Source organism: Carassius gibelio, chromosome A5 (assembly GCF_023724105.1).
Source record: "Carassius gibelio isolate Cgi1373 ecotype wild population from Czech Republic chromosome A5, carGib1.2-hapl.c, whole genome shotgun sequence".
In the NCBI taxonomy this organism is placed as follows: domain Eukaryota; kingdom Metazoa; phylum Chordata; class Actinopteri; order Cypriniformes; family Cyprinidae; genus Carassius; species Carassius gibelio.
The window spans coordinates 31,657,894-31,675,633 of NC_068375.1; the positions used below are offsets into that span (position 1 = coordinate 31,657,894).

At 35.3% G+C, this 17,740-nt stretch overlaps 1 protein-coding gene across 2 annotated transcripts; it reads right to left on the reverse strand.

Moving 5' to 3' along the window:
- Window positions 1–167: 167 nt before the first annotated feature.
- LOC128012856 (chemerin-like receptor 1) lies at window positions 168–17,224 on the reverse strand. 2 transcript variants are annotated; one of them, XM_052595435.1, is made up of 2 exons: window positions 17,090–17,224; window positions 168–2,294 (listed from the first exon to the last, which is right to left on the reverse strand). In XM_052595435.1, exon 2 carries the CDS (start codon window positions 2,282–2,284, stop codon window positions 1,262–1,264), a length of 1,023 nt encoding a protein of 340 aa, XP_052451395.1. In that variant the 5' UTR covers window positions 2,285–2,294; window positions 17,090–17,224; the 3' UTR covers window positions 168–1,261. The 2 variants fall into 2 exon arrangements, with proteins under 2 accessions (XP_052451395.1, XP_052451387.1); XM_052595427.1 differs by lacking the exon at window positions 17,090–17,224 and adding an exon at window positions 6,300–6,465.
- Window positions 17,225–17,740: the final 516 nt, after the last annotated feature.

Genomic DNA, 17,740 nt, shown 5'->3' on the forward strand with positions numbered 1-17,740 from the left:
AACAGGATATTGTTCCAGAGCAGAGAAATAGTGCTTTAATATTTGTAATCCAGCCAATGCAACCCCACCTAATAAAATCAAAAGGAAGAAGCCTTGGGTGGAACAAACCTCACATCCTTCTATTGAAGTTATATAAAACCGACATGAAATGAAACTTGCGACCACCCTTTTTCTCTTTGGTCAAGTCACCTTTATTTATATAATGCTTTATACATTAAAGATAGTGTCAAAACAGCTTTACACAGTTAAACAGGAAAATTATGTTTCAATAACGAGAACAAAATAAAGTTCTGCTGTAAACCAGCACTAAAAAAAGGACAATTGTAAACTGTCAAATCCAGGTGATTACGGTGATCTCGGAATAAGAATGAAACAGAAAGACTAATATTAGCATAGATGCAATTCTTCTTACAATGTAACAAGTACATTGGGTGTCATGGGAAGTGTTCACGGATCCTGTTGACCAAATGCAGCCTAACAATCCTTTAATGGGTTAGAATGATAGAAATGTGATAGTGTTTTGTGTATACCAGATTAAAAATATGAGTCTTTAATCAAAATTTTAACTAACAGCATGTCTGCCTCCCAAACAGCGCAAGTAACTGGCCTAATATGGTCATACTTCTTTTGTTTAGGTGTTTTGTAAAAACATAACATATGAAAATACATAATCTGCTTTATATTCATTACATTGTGGCCCTAAAACAAATACTTGCACATTCTTTCATTTATAATATAATATAATATAGGAAAAATTACACTGTTATGACAAAACAGAAACAATACTATGACACACCATCAATAAAAAAATGGCTTCAAATGGTCCTCTATATGAGCTTGATACAACAGGATATAAAACTTGGGTTAATAGTGTTTCTGTAGCAATGCTTATTCTAGCAATGTGGTTATAATTTTGCTTTAGTGCATCTGATGCATTTTTCACCACAAAAGCAGCATATAACTTGAAGCAAAGCATGAAAGTGGACAAAACAGGACCAACATTCAGAATACTCTTAGTTTTAAAAGTTTGGTCAGTTTGCATCCAGAAATTACTACTATGCATTTTGGTGGATTGTCTTCATTGTTGTGATCTGGCTCATCCATCCATTCTTGCTTATCCTTTGTAGGAGCGCAGGGTTGCTGGAGCCTATCCCAGCATCTATCAGGTTAGAAAGGCAGAGGAAACACTGGAAAGTTGACCTGTCGATCATAGGGAAAACTCTCATTCTCATTCACTTCACAGTCAAGTAGTGTCTCCAATTCAACTACGAACACCTCCACACAGACAGACCTTCTGGCTCATTTGCAATCTGATGCTTTTATAATTCTCCGTTCCATGATCTGAGTCATGTGTCATCCAGTTCATTTTAATGCTGCCTCCGAATAACAGATAGATAAGTGGAAAGATACAACAGTGGGCTATGGCCATTGCAGTAGCTCCTGGAAGTCCATATCTCAACATATTTAGACCCAAGAACTCATTTACGGTGGCTTGAAGCATGGTTAAGACGATTTGAGGGCCCCAGAACACAAAGAAGGAAATCTTTATAGCACAGATTATCTGTGCCTGCTTCTTGCAGTCTTGACATGTTCTTTGAGGCGATGCCAAATAGCTTAAAAACATGATCAAAGCTGGCACGAGAAGCCCTAGGAGAAATCGCATGACAACAACAGTCTTCAGCCTTATAATGCCGTCTTGAGTTGTTTTTGCTTTGTCCAAGTCATAATCATCAATGCACTGAGAAAATCGGATCTCTCTGGAGAACAGCGAAGGACATGCCAAGACTGCTGCAATGGTCCAGGAAAATGAAATCAGAATCAGGTTACAGTTCTTGCACTTGTTCATGCATGCGACTTTTGAAAAAGAAGAACTAATGCTCCAGAGACTCAGCATGGCTGACGTGGAGAACATACTGCCGTAGGTGATATAGGATGACAGCTTGCAGCTTGCACTTCCGTAATCCCATATGAAGTTATTGTAAGCATACAGGAACTGAAAAACAATAGATATGCAGGAGACGAAGTGTGTTAAAGCCAATGCCATAATCCAAGTTGCAACCTTTGGGGAATTCTTTTTTTTTAGGCAGCTGATGAAAATGACGATGAAGTTGAGGGTGACACCAAAGATGAGGACAATAGAATATATAATTAAGTAGGTCATCCTGATCTCATATTGGTACTGCTTGGTTATATTTCCTGATACATTCGGATACATTTCTGTCGGTTTGTCTTTCATTTTTTCAATGATTGAATCATAGTCATAGTTGATGGCGTCTCCAGACATTTTGTAAAGCCTGAAACAAAAAGATATGGATTATTGTTTTACTAAGAATACACAGCACAGGAAGAAATGTATAGAAATATATATATATATACTGTAAAAAAAAGTCCGTAAAAATACAGTACAATATACCGTAATAATTTAAAGGAATTGTCCGTATTTTCTTTTTACAGGCATTTCTCCATATTTTTTTATTACGCTTTGCATTGTGGGTACAAGAAGCTCAGTCGATAATCTGAGCGAAACCAGTGCTTGAGCAGGCGCCATTATTCACGGAGATAGTCTCGGTCAAAATCTCATTTTAAAGTCGGATTTAGGATTTTGAGAATGGTTCTTACACTTCCTTTGAAAATATTTTTTTGTTAAATGTAACAAACTGTCTCGTCGCATTCAACATTTTCAGCATACCGTCACATCTTAACTTTACTCGACGTGGAGGTACATGTTACAATGCTCAGTTTTAGTTTTGTAAATAAAGGTTTATTAACTTTTTATTGTTGTTGATGCATTGTAACGTGTTTGTTGAGTAATCGTCAAGAAAAGAAGACACCATTAACATTACAACTTTTTATTTAAAAGCGATTTGATGGTGTTTCTGTTTCTTTTCGTTTTTGGAAAAAGTAGTTTCCTCAAACGGGAATATGGCAAGAGATACTAAAAGCACACAAACACTTGGAGCCCTGATCTTAATTTAGATTGTATAGTTCTCTTAGTTTAACATTAAAATGTCAGGCATCAGTTCATTAATCTTTGTTCTTTATTTTCAAATGCTGTACAAGCTTTTTTTTCGTTTATTTTTGATGTCAATTGTAGATGCAGATAATTTAGAATGAAACAAAGGTTAGTTAATCTAACTAGGTTTAGTTCACCCATAATATTTTATGAAAAATCTCATTCCAATCCTGTTAGACTTTTGTTCATTTTTGGAAAACTAATGAAGGTCCTTTTTAATGAAATCTGACAGCTATACTGTATTGAACCTTGAAATGGTAGTTGCATAGGCTGTCAATGAAGGGACAGAAAGCAGAGATTTCATTAAAAATACTCTTCATTTGTGTTTCAAAGATGAATGGAAATGTGTGAGGGAGAGTAACTGATGTCAGAATTTACGTTTTGTGCTTTTAAATAATGTTGTGTTCTATAGAAAAATGGTGTCATTTCACTTGACTATTGACTATAAGTCTGTGGCAATGACAGCCCTGTCTTTGTATAAATGTTTACCCCATGTATTTTAAAATGTTTATCTTTGTGACCACTATTTGGTGCAACACCAATATTGTACAAGTACCTGCTCATATTTTCTTTTTTCTGCATTTTGTTGTTTAAAACTTAAAAGTGTTCTATAATACAAACATTTTCAATGGTACTTTTCACATTGTTAAATTAATTGATGTCATAATATTTTTATGTTGCAAATAAAAGCTACTAAATGCATTCTTAAGAATGTTCACACGTGGTAAAAATAAACCATGTTCAATTTGTACACATTGCGCTGGTATTATTTGCTACAAAATATAGGCTTATGCTATACATTTTTAACGGATTTTCTGTTTATGGTACGGAAGAAAATGTTAATCTACAGAATTTTCCGTTTTAATGTTGAAGGAGGTGTCTGTAAATTTAACGGAAAATGTCCTGGTAATTTTCTGCCAGTACATTATCCATTTTAGCCAGTTCTCCACACAGAGATCTGATCCCACCATAATCCAGTCTGTCTGGAATGACATGAAGAAAAAGAAAAAAACTGAGAAAGATTAAATCTAGAAGGCAACGTCTCCAAGATGCTTCAAGAGACCTACCGTTTTTCTGTACTGACACAATATAGCAAAATATAGAAATAACTGACTTTAGCTGTATATATATACTCACAGATTCAAAATTACATGACAAAAAATTGTAGTTTGTAATGTAATCCATTACATTACACATTTCAGGTAGTATAATCAGATTACTTTAAGATTACCTTTGACTTTACTCACTTATCACGTTGATTTTAAATAAGATAATCTTGTACCATTTTTATTTCATAAAATTCATAATAAATTAATTAATAATTTCAAAATAACATAAAAAGAAATAAAACGATTCCTAATTTTTTTTTAATTATATCATTTTTACCTGCATACCATACCAAGGTAAAAAAAAAAAAAAAAAAAGGAAATGTGATACTTATTTTTTTAATATTTATTTTAAAATTTCAGGGGTATTTTAATTAAAGATATTAGATGAAAGATATTCAGCTGACAAAAAAAAAAAAAAAAAGTTTGGAAATGCCTGCATTATGTAAATAAGAAAATATGAAATTGAGTTAATATAAGCAACAGAATATTTTAAAAAGAAACATTTAAAGATGAAAAATATGAATTAGGATAATTGATAAATTAGCTTACAGGTATGAATAACTTATTGCTATTGTGTGAATGATATGCCTATTCATGTAATCCATAAAAAGGTAAAAATGTAGTCTGATTACGAGTATTTTAAACTCTAATTGAAAAGCACTTATTTTTATTTTTTTCATCTGATTACGTTATCCAGATTAGCCTATGTGTGATCATTCCAGCTCTGTAGCTCGTCACCGATGTTAATGCTAAAATGTGCGCGTGCGCGGCCGCAGAGAAATATTAATAACATGCTGCGCACAGGACGCACAACAATGAGTTGGGAAAGCCATTTGATTGAATTTTTGTATTTTTCATTTAAACAGAATAAGTAATATATGTGCGCCAAGTACTATATTCTGCCGAATACTTGAATGGTTGAAAATGAAATGGGTCAACACGGTAGCAAATGCTATGAAATATGAAATAAAACTTGAGTTAAGTGGTGGAAATAGCGGATGCTGGGCACAAAACGGCAAAATACAGTCACACAAAAGTGTAATAGTGTGCTCCTCTCTCTCTCTCTATAGCTATATATAGGCCTATTGTTATACACTATATATATATATATATATACATATATATATATATATATATATATATATATATATATATATATATATATATACACACACACACACACACACACGCAGACGCTCATGCACACACACGCGCGCGCACACACGCACACAAACATGTTATAAAGAACTCAACTGTGCTGCTTTAGATTTATTTTTAATAAATTTGAATAGAGATTGTATTCACGGTAACAGCACTGTTAAAAATATTTCTCAGGTAACGTAAAATGTGCATTAAGTAACATCAGAGTAAAATCAAATATAAATAAAACACATTAAAATAAACAGTTACACACTTTTTGTGTGTGCACTGTTCAGGGGTGCGTTTCCCAAAACCATAGTTGCTAACCTTTAACCAACATTTGTTGACAATGGGAAATTGAATTGCAACCAACAAAGTTGCTAACTATGGTTTTGGGAAACGAAACCCCTGGTCTGGCGTAAAAATGTAGCATAGATGTCCTGCCAGTAGAGATTTTTTTTTTAGTAGAAAACAGCTGTGTGATGATTTTTCAAACGTCTTTTTTTATCCAACAGAAAAATAAGCACCAGGTTTAGGGAATAAATTACAGATTTTTTCTTTAAGATGGGGGGTGGGTCTGTTTTCAAATGAAGCACCAGTCAAAAGAATGGGCTTCTGTTCTCTACTATACTAAAGCATGAACATCTTATATAACAGACTTCTAATGTTACAGTCAATGACATTTAAATCTGACACTATCGTCAGTGATGAATCTTACATTATAGTCAATGCAAAACATTTACTTAATCGCAAGTAAAACTGTAGTAACTTAATTACTAATTAATTAATTTTAGTATTAAGAAAGGAAAATATATCTCCAAAACAAACAGAAAAAGAATTAGGGCGCAAAACAACACTGCATTAAAATAAATAAATAAATACATTATATTGAATGTATTTATTTATTTATTTTGCACACGATTTACTTTTGAAATCGAGTTAATTTTGCATGTCTTGCAGAAAAGATCTTACATTTTCACAAAAAAATGTAGTTCGAATGCTTTGCTTCCTGCATACTTTGTGCAAAATGTTCTTACCTTAGACAGCAAACGAGCAGAGTGAAGAAAAACAGAAACGTGTGCCTGCCAGTGATAACGATGTAGCTTACTGAATGTGAAAGTAAAAAGCTTCTTTTTCCTGAAACCACGTGTCAGCTGCAATTTGAGCTCCACACACTGTTTCTGGACATATTCCAGAGGTTTAAATAGCCCAGTTCCTGACAGAATAATGTTGTTACACAACCAGGGGTGGTACATGGTGCCCAGGGCTGGCACCGGTGTGGCACGGAATTCTGCACCCCTGCCAGATTATGCACCCCTACCCCGCACCCCCATACAGAAGAAAAGTAGAGTGAAATGTATGGAGTCAAAATAACGCCTTATATATACGCAAAAAAAAAAAAAAAAACGTTTTACAAAAGAAAATAAAGTTTTGCAAACGAAAATTAAAATATTGAGGAAAATGAATAAATAAAGAATTGCAAAACATAAATGAAATAAAGAAGTTGTTACCGTGGAAATCTGCTGTTTATTTCTCTTGCTGTGCACACTTTTATAGCATTAAAATGTGTATTGTTTCATTTGGTTAACTGCAAGGGTTTGTTTAAAATCACTTAACTTGTGGAGGACGCCAGCAGCACAGAAGCGTTCTTTGTTTACATTAGTTCATGTTTACTGCTAGTTTTAAAGGAAAATATTGCAATTCACTTCATAAACAATAATAACTTACACCATAAAAGGTCTACGACTCAAGTTTCATATCAATCGAAAATTCGTTTTTCATTTACATAATTAATAGAAGACTGTCAGTGTAAGATAATTTTTTTGGTTTTCAGTTTTTTCGTGGCCAGGAGATTCATTCTTGGGAACATGATAATGTCATGGCCACTAGTTTAATGAATAAACAAACCAGGGTGACCAGAGCAACCCTGAGATTATCAAAGATTAATAAAATATTTTTGATCCATCCCACATCCCACAGTCTTTTTATGTAATAGATGTTCATATAAGGCTATTATTATTTTTCGGACTATAGGTCGCACCTAAGTATAAGTCGCATCAGTCCAAAATTAGGTCATGACCGTAGACATTAAAAGAAATGGACACAGCAACCCCATTTGAACTCAGTTGAGACAAGTGAAGCCCATTTTTAGCTATTTTTAGCACTTCAGTTTCTGACATGCAGACTCAAACTAAGCTTGATGATGTCAGCAACCTGTCTGACAGATGTAAATCTTCTAGTAGCTGTGCGGGCAAACTGCCATCGTTAATCTTGCAGAGACGACCAGCTTGAGCGGGGAGTTCTTTGGCGTGAGTGAGCAGGAGTAAGTATTCTGATTAATTATTTTGTATAGTATTTTAAAATGTAACGCCAGTACGCCATATTAAGTTTTCTCCTTTCTGTACGGTAATTTCTCTACTGTGCGACAGAGAGTCCAGTGGTTATGACTCAATTGTTAGCCTATTTTTACAAAAACTGTTTCTACGGGGCCATAATGTAACATAGATTGTAATGGAGCCCTTTATACATTGTTGTGTATCTTTAGAAATAAATAATGGACAAATGTGATGATTTTGGCTCACATTTAACAAAAATTAGTGAATTCCAATTCACTGTCTCAACAAATTTGAATATGGTGACATGCTGAATCAGGTGAATCAGCTAATCAACTTAAAACACTTGCAAAGGTTTCCTGAGCCTTCAAAATGATCTCTCAGTTTGGTTCTCTACACAATCATGGGGAAGACTGCTGATCTGACAGTTGTCCAGAAGACGATCATTGACACCTTTCACAAAAGAGACACAAACATTCATTGCCCAAAGAAGCTGGCTGTTCACAGAGTGCAGTATCTAAGCATGTTAAGAGAAAGATGAGGGGGAAGAAAAAGTGTGGAACCGAGACCACCCGAGAGAACCACACCCTTATGAGGATTGGCAAGCCAAATCAATTTAAGAATTTAAAGGGACAATAAGTAACTTTTTAGGTATTTTATTATCTAAAATCAATATTTTTATTCATAAATATGCCCTCAATAGTGTACAAATACCTATGCCAATGTTTAAACTAATCCTCGTAAATGAAGAATTTATTATCTTTATATACATGGGACGGGTAGGTCGACAGAGGCTTCCATGTAGTTCCGCCATCTTGCAAAACTATAATAGCAGAGAGGGACAAAAAGTACTAAGCCAACGCGTTTCCACAACGCGTTTTCGGTCAGAGCCAGAAACGCAGGTGCAGAGCAGTGAGAGGCGCTTGAAACTGCACCGGCAAGTTTAAAAGTCTGGATTGCATTCTTATTATGGACCATACATATGCCGCGCCACAGGAGAAGAAAACATAGTCGCCAAAACAGTAAAAAATAGAACGTAAAAGGAAACGTGACCGTAGATTACAGAAAACCAGAGTTAATGTCGGGGAAGCTTTTTCTAGGTGGAAAGAGCTAATGCTGGATAAAGATTTCAAAAGAGACGCTGAAGTGGCCAGTTTTCTTCTCGACAGGTAAGTCAGTGTTTGATGATGATATCTAACAATGCACATAATTCAGAAAATATAACGAATAAAGAAGACATAACTACTAATTACAATATTTCATGTTTTCCACAGTCAGTAATTCATACTGTAACATTCGTTTGTTTATGTTCATGTTGCAGTTTGTTTGAAATAACACACCTGTTCACCTGAAGGAAAACTCGACGAAGTGGTATTAGAAGACATCCTGTCAAAGCTTTTTGGTACATATCGCCTACCGTAGATGCAACGCGCATTTGAAAAAGCGAGGCGCTGGAGAGCAAAATTAGTTTGAATGCAAAATACAATTTCACCACTAGATGGGAGTAATTCCTACTTACAGTCCCTTTAAGAATTTGAGTGAATTTGAGTGAACTTCACAAGGAATGGACTGAGGCTGGAGTCAAGGCATCAAGAGCCACCACACACAGACGTGTCAAGGAATTTGGCTACAGTCGTCGTATTCCTCTTGTTCAGCCACTGAACCAAAGCCAACATCAAAGGCATCTTAACTGGGCTTAGGAGAAGAATAACTAGACTGTTGCCCAGTGGTGCAAAATCCTCTTTTCACATGAGAGCAAGTTTTGTATTACATTTGGAAACCAAGCTCCTAGAGTCTTTTGGAAGGGTGGAGATGCTCATAGCCCAAGTAACTTGAAGTCCAGTGTTATGTTTCCATAATCCGTGATGATTTGGAGTACAATGTCAACTGCCGGTGTTGGTCCACTGTGTATAAATTGACTTATTAATATAAATATTATATTTATCAACACCAATTCAGCATGAACCAACAAAAATGATGAATGCTCATGATGTTTTCACAACCTGTCCTCCAACCAATACGCGTGTATAGGTCGTTTTTCCAAATCCCTGAAATATGACCCATCAGAGCATATACTACAATTATGCCCCTGTCAGTAACAGGATGTTTTCAAATTAATGTTTTGTACTATTTTATTTGCGCAATAATTTGGGTTTCATGTAGCTCAGTTGGTAGAGTATTGCATTATACGACTATTGTGTGTACAAATTACTGTGAGATCGGTGTAAAAAGTCCACACATTCCATTTTCCATGGTAATGATGTTATACATCATTTTATGATGACAGACAAAAAAAACAATAACAATATCATGCCTGAGCTTCTTTCATTGCAGGTTACATTGTTATGCCAGTAGGTGGAAGCAAGGGACTGTCTTAATGAGTTAATCACTGAAAGAATACTATGACAAAGATATGGATATGCAACAAATGTGGTTGGAATTATGATTCACACTGGTGCACTTATCATTACTCCGTTCTTCAGTGTCACATGATCTTCAGAAATCATTTTAATATGCTGATTTATTATCAGTGCTGGAAAATGTTCTGCTGCTTAATAATTTTTGGAAACCTGTGATATACAGTCTATGTGGCAAACCCCTTCACAAAAGAAAAAAGCCGTTATAACTGTTTACAACTGTGACAACGAGCACTAAGTTTAACTGTTGGAATAGCAGCAGGCAAACAACGAATGATGAAGGACATTCCTACTGGTTCTTTTAAGTATCTTTGTTTTTGTTTTGACGTGTTCACTATTTATCTATATTATTTGTTATCATATCATATTCAGGAACCATGATATTTTAGTGAAGGGAGCAGATCGTAGTTGATATTGATCCGTGACTATGTCCACAGTTCAGTTTAATAGAGTAAAGGTTTTATCGTTTGTACGTGTTTACAAACTCAAGCGATTGTAAAATAGAATGTCTTTGTCACTGTAAAAGTAACTTTAAAATTAAATTTATTTAGAAAATTCCAAATTGATAGTAAAGCTTAAGAAATGAAATGATTAAAAGGGGAATATAAAATTATCAATTGTAAAAAGTCTGCAGCAGTATTAAATTAGTGCAAATAGCTCAGATGTGCAATGCAGAATTAAAACCTAAACAGTAGAAACAGAAAACATAATGTAATAAAACTGTAGAGGTGGATTTATTATTCCATGTATATTTGAGGTGAATGTGTGTACTGGGCTACTTTTTGCAGCTCTCACTGTGTTGTTAGGTACCAAAAGTAATAATATGTCGATAATAAATAATGAATCCATTAGTCTTAACTCTGCCTTGTCAGCAAAATTTAGCAAAATTACTGACCTGTTCAGGTCTTCAAATGCAGGTCAGTTTCTTCTGTAAGTAGACTGCTATATTAAAACAACCCTATTATTATAGTCGGTCAAAATGCTTTATGCTAAGATAACATTATTTACTGTAAAGTTGCATTAATAATTTAGCAGACCTATTCACTTTGATTTATAGGCTAGTAAAGGTAGAGAATAACATAAAAATATGAGCCATAATAATGCAATGATAATCATTATTTTTTTATAAAATATTGTAGGCTATTGATTTAACGTTAAAGCACTGCAGAAAATTTGTTGTAATATATTTTGTATGAATTAGTGTGAAATATACTTTGTAAATTTTAAGTCATTTTAGGATAAATACCAATAATAACACATTGTCCTGATGTAATTCTTTGAATTTAACTAAATTAAATTTAGATTCTGTGCAAACAAATTTTGTGTTTTTGAAACAAGTTGGAGACAGTTTTGTTCGTTACAGTAGATCTGGTCGTGAAGAAGTGACAAGTGCAAGGAAAATAGAAAAAGAAATACATAAAAAAAGAGAGAAAGGGATACCAGAGGAAATGAAGAAATGGAAAAAGGAAGTAAAGGTCCAGTTGAAGAGAAAACCTTGAATCATTTTGCACTGCCAGAGCCTAGGGATTTAGACATTTTTATGTGATGGTTATACAGATAATAGGGTTGTCTATGGTTTCAGAATTTGCAGTTGGTGTATAGGATGGCTTGGATGAGTGTGAGATTCTCAGCCTGAAAATGAAGTATCCTAAGTCAGATGAGAGCAAGTCATACTGGACTTAACAGTGCATCATATCAAATTGGAAACACCCAAATGGTGAATGCATACTGCCCACAAGATCATGCTGATCGTGTATGTCTTCATTGTAGGAAATACCACAATGAGTTTCTCAATGAGATGTCATGTTATTCAGTCACTAAAGGAGGTAAAGACCTTTATCAGTTCTATAAGGGAAAACAGCGAGTAATTTATATGATGATATTACTACATTTGTAAAAGAAAGTGAATCAAATAAAATAATATAGTCTTTTTGATTGTTTTTATTTATATATATATATATTTATTTATTTTTTTTTTGATTTGCTTGATTTTTATGCTTTATTTTCATCCTATATACAAGCATGGCCGCTGCTGGCCAAATGCTGCCCTAAGCAGAACTGTATTGTTGTGCCCACTCTCCAAATTATTGTGGAAGTAAAAAAAAAAAAAAAACTACTATAAGGGGGTCAAAATAGAACTTTAATAAAATATAAAAGTAAATAAATAACTAAATTGTAATTAAATTGTATTATTTACAAATTACAATTGTAGGTAGACAGTCGCCTATGGCTATGATTTTACTAACACAGTTGTCTGTCAAAGTTTACTGGTATTATTATCTTTTTAGTAGAGTCATTTGGCCCCCATAACGTATAGGATTAATGACAAACAAACACTTAATATAAAAAATAAAAAAAATGAAAATTATCATTCCATGAACAACAAATGGGACCTTATTGTAAAACATTACAAAGACAAGGCTTAAACCTAGCCCCGGGCTAAAATGTAATTCTGAGCTCTTTCAATTGAAAGAAAATTGCACTGAGTGATCTTTAAAAATATCAGTGACTTTATTTTGTCTCAAGTGTAGACTAGTAATGCACAACAGTAATGTTTTTTTTAAGGGGTCATAAGATGCTTTTTTAAAGATCATTATTTTTTTTAGTATTTGGTGTAACAGAATATGTTGACATGCTGTAATGTAAAAAAAAACATATTATTTTTTAAATACTGTACATTAATGTAGGTCCTCTATGCCCCGCCTCTCTCAAATGTGTAATTTTCTACAAAGTCCCTCCTTCCGACAAGCGCAGTCTGCTCTGATTGGCCAACTGACCCAGTGCATTGTGATTGGCCGAACACCGTAAGAACTCGTGGGAAATGTAGTGCCTCTTTCCATAATCATGAGCTTCATCTTTCAAAATAAATGTAATGACAGTTAATACTGTCCTTAGTTTTACTATCAGTTTGAACCCAAAAGGGGAACAGAGTGGCCTGACAGGCATAGTATTGAAGCTCGTATGTGTTTGCATTACACAAGCCACCGACGGTTAAGACAACTGACTGCACTGTGTGACCCTGTCTCTCTCTCTCTTTCACACACACACACACACACACACACACATGCACGCGGTCATCCATAAAATGCGTTGGTGTTCTGTTGTAAGTAATCTGAAAAATTCCTTAATGCATCTACTTTCGGAAGACCAAATAAAGTGCTTTTGCACTTTATGTCCTTATTGAAACTATAATACTGGCTTAGTCTAAGCTCCGTCTGGGAAGCCAGGCCATTAGAAAGTCTCTAATTCATAAGCAATGAGGTGGACAGGCCCAGGTGTTTTAGTTGACTGTTGTGTAGTTTACCATTAGCATATCTGTTAACATCAAAATAGTGTTAGCAGATATTAAGCAGAGCAGAGTCTACTAATACTCTACAATTACTTTTTTATTGAGCACAGATTGAGCGGTTGGTATAGTGCTGTACAGGAAAGAAGAATATTGTAGTTATCAGGTGTGTGTTTTCATAAACAATGTTCTGGGTGGATGGCAATTCCCCCACAAGTTTGTTGTTTGCAAAAAAAGACAAGTATAAACTTGCTTCAGGTCACAACTGGCAAACAAGAATGGCAGAAAAAAAAACATGCACCACATATCAGTGTAAGAGCACAAGCTATTTCTCCGGAACCAGAGTATGTGAGCGGAGTGGAGTGGAAGCTGAGCGTGGAGAGGAGTGGTGTGATTTTGAATGGAGTGAGGAATTTTTTTATTTTTTTGTTTGTAGCGTTGTGGTTTTCACTCTCTCCAAGAGTACTCCACTATCGCTCCATCATGAACACAATTCATGACAATGGTCCATTATTTAACTGAATATTTAGGAAGAATTCACATGTTAAACATATTTAGCACGCTTGATAAAAATGGATCACTCAAATTGGAACGAATGTGAAGGTTAAGATGACGGCAATGGACATTAGCAGGAAGTTAGTTCTCAAGGACTTTGTTTGTTCCTTGTAGATACTGAATATTATTTTTAAACAAGGACAACACTTGTTCAGAATTGCATTCAGACAAGAAAAGAGAAGAAATCTGGTGTGGAGTGTGGAGCAGAAAATGATTTAACTGGAATGGAGTGGTTATTGAATGCGTGGAGTCTGGAGGGAAAATTGTTGCCACTCTACTCAACACAAATACTCTGATAAGACCACACAGAGGAAATGCCAATATGGGGTGTTGCATCCCTTTAATCAGTGAAAATGTTCAAAGAAAAAACATGCTTGTGTTTCAAAAATACAGTTCACAGGATCTTCTGAACCCCCCCCCCCCCCCCCCCCCCCCCAAAAAAAAAAGAAAAGTCTGAGCCAAGAACGTGCATTAAGATAAGATTACACTTGTGCCACAACTTCCGATCATGACACCTGAAAATACTTCTTGTGACTTTTTTTTTCTACATCTCTCATGATTGTTTAGTTTGATGGAACGTGGTACAAAGTAGCTTTAAAATAAATATAATTTATTTGATTATAGTTTTATTTCTTGCTGAAAGTTTTACTCTGATGTGTGTGAATTTGACATAGATGACTTATGAATCATTAACAGTAAAATACCCTAAGTACACCATTGTGCAATCCTATTTCGACGGAATACTAATAATACTCAATGTACACACATTGTTTGCATAACACCAGATTTAGTTGTATAGTGAGATATCTTATTTCGTTCACATCTGAGGTCTTTCAAGTTAAGTCACCTTTATTTATATAGCACTACACTACAATACAGATTGTAGCTTTACAGTGTTAAAAAGGAAAATAGTGTATCAATAATAGGCAAGGAAAGTTTATTTTTATAGCACATTTCATGCAAAATGGTCATTCAAAGTGCTTTACATAAAAGAAAGTAAAATAAAAATAGAAAACAAAACAAGCAAGGAAATTATTTAAAAATTTACTCATTTAAAATGAATTTAAAACAGTTAAAAATTGAAAACATTACATAAAATACAGTGAATACGTAAAATACAGTGCAATCAGTTCAGACATCGCACAGTGCTCATTCAATAAATGCACAGCTAAACAGATGAGATTTGAGTCTAGATTTGAATGTGATTAACGCTTTAGCACATCTGATCTCTTCTGGAAGCTGATTCCAACTGCGCAGCATAGTAACTGAAAGCAGACTCCCCTTGTTTTGTGTGAACCCTTGGTATTTCTAACTGACTAATGATTCTGACTGACTTATGAATCCTAACATCTGAACATATCTGCATAATATTTTGGTCCTAGGTCATTGAGTGTTTTATAAATGAGTAAAAGTACTTTAAAATCAATCCTAAATGTAACTGGAAGCCAGTGTAAGGACCTGTTGACTGGTGTGATATGATCAGATTTTCTGGTTCAGAATCCTGGCAGCAGCGTTCTGGATGAGCTGCAGCTGTCTACTGAAGGTGCATTCACACCAGACGTGAATAGAGCATCTGGCGTGAGTGATTTCAGTGTTAAGTCAAAGACGCGAATAGACAAGACGCGGCGCGAATTGAGCGTTTTGGGAGTTTTGAAACGAGAGTTGAAAAATCTGAACTTTGGCTAAATTTCACGCAGCATTAACCAATCAGGAGCTTGCTCTAGTAGTGACTAGTGATGTGTCGTTCTTGAACGATTCAATCATTTTGAACGAATCTTTAATGTGACTCAGGAAGAACATGTCATCTCGGGGGTGATTCGTTCAGTCGCGCATGAACAATATTCTATTCTGCTAGTAGTAATTCACCTGTGTCAGTCAATGCAGTCTTGAGCCGGAAAGTGAATTGATTAGTTCATAGTTCGGGTCTATCAGGTTTTTGACTCGTTTCTTAATCACTTGGCAGCCCCAAATGGTAAACCAATGCAGTCTGAGCCCAAAAGAGAATTGATTAGTTCATCTTTCGGGTCTTTGGCAGGGGGCCAGGGTTTCATATTTTATTGAAGCACCCCTTTGCGCCGCCATTGGCTAGCGGACCCCCACCTGCTGTTAGCATTCCATTGACTCCCATTCAGACTCCATTTGCCTATAAAAGGAAGATACGATAGTGGTCTATAATTGCTCAAAATGGTGTTATCAAGTTGCTCTTTGCACGATTCTAGTTGCTGCACTATTTCTTCCAAAATTGTGTTATCAATTGCTTCAAAAATAGACGTAGTATCTTTTTGATATTGCGGCCAAATATGTCTGACCTCTGCATTACTTGAGGATGTGCTAATCGCCTTCCTGATACTGATGATCTTCTCAGAAAAGAAGGAAGCAAACTCATTGTATTTGCTGTCTGAGAGCATTTCACTGGGAATCTGACTTGGAGGGTTTGTCAGTCTCTCAACCTTGACAAGTTGAGTCTCTGTCACAAGAGTGTTGTTTAAGTTATAAGGTTTGAGAAGAAATTATCTCTAGCTGTGGCTAGTTTTACATTAAAACCATGAAGATGCTATAGTGAATTTCAAGGTTTCATCTTCCGCCACATCCCCTTTGGCTTTTCTGCATTGTCTTTTCATAGTCTGAACTGCTATTGATATTCTCCAAAATGATTTCTGTCTATTTGTTTTCTTACTGACTTTTATTAGAGCAATATCATCAATAAAATTCTTAATTTTTTAGTTAAAGGAATCACAGAGAATATCAGCAGAGTCTGCAGAAATGCTTGGTGTTGAAGATACAGCCTCCATAAACAGCACACTAGTGTCCTCATTAATGCATCTCCTTCTGACAGAGACAGATATAGATTCATTGGTAGCAGAGATCAATATATCAAAGAAAATACAGAAGTGATCAGATAGTGCTACATCCATAATAACAATGGATGAAATGTTTAGACCCCTACTGATGATTAAATCTAGAGTGTGTGGGTCCATGCACATGCTGAATCAGGTCAAAAGTGTTTAGAACCGTTATCATATCTTTTGTAGTTTTGTTTTCTGATTTATCTGTGTGAATAATAAAATCCCCTGTAATAGCAAAACATTCAAACTCTGAGGAAACCATTGATAACATTTCTGTGACCTGTACAATAAAGGCTGGAGAGTATTTTGAATGCCTGTAAATAATGATAAACAGAATACGTGGAGCACCTTTCAGCACAATCCCTAGATATTCAAAAGACAAGTACTGACCAAATGATGCTGCTATCAGTTGTTTTTGGTTCACCTACAGCAGATGGATGGTTTGGGCCCTGGCGTTGTTGCAGCGGTTGGACAGATACTGGAGAGAGGGATAATGTGTCCGGTGACTGGTGCTGTGTCTCTGGTGTTTTTGCATGGTGTTATCAGTGTCCTTGTAAGATATGTCAACCACATGATGACTCGGACCCGGTGTGTGTGTGCTGAATGACTTCACACACTCTGCTGAAGGATGACGAAGGGAAAAGTAAATATTGTCCTTAAGCACTCTAGCACCAAGTTTGTTAGGATGGAGGCCATCCAGTTTAAACTGTTGTCTATGGCCCCAGAATAGATTGAACTTGTCTATGAAATTCACTTTGTCTATAACAAATTCACTGTTATATTGCAAGATTTTTGTAGCCATGTGTTCAGCCCAAGCAACCGTGAAAACATATTTGTTCCCCTTGCTGGGAGTGGTCCACTGATGAATGACTGAACTTTGAGTCTTCAAAGTGTTTCAAAGAGTCCTTCTTAAGTCCTTCTTAAGGAGTTCTGACTGCTCTTTCCAGATATCATTCTTTCCCACATGGATGATGATTTTGATTTGCAGTCTTATGCTTCATCAAAAAAAACCTTGTTCAAATCAGAGACATAAAACAAGCG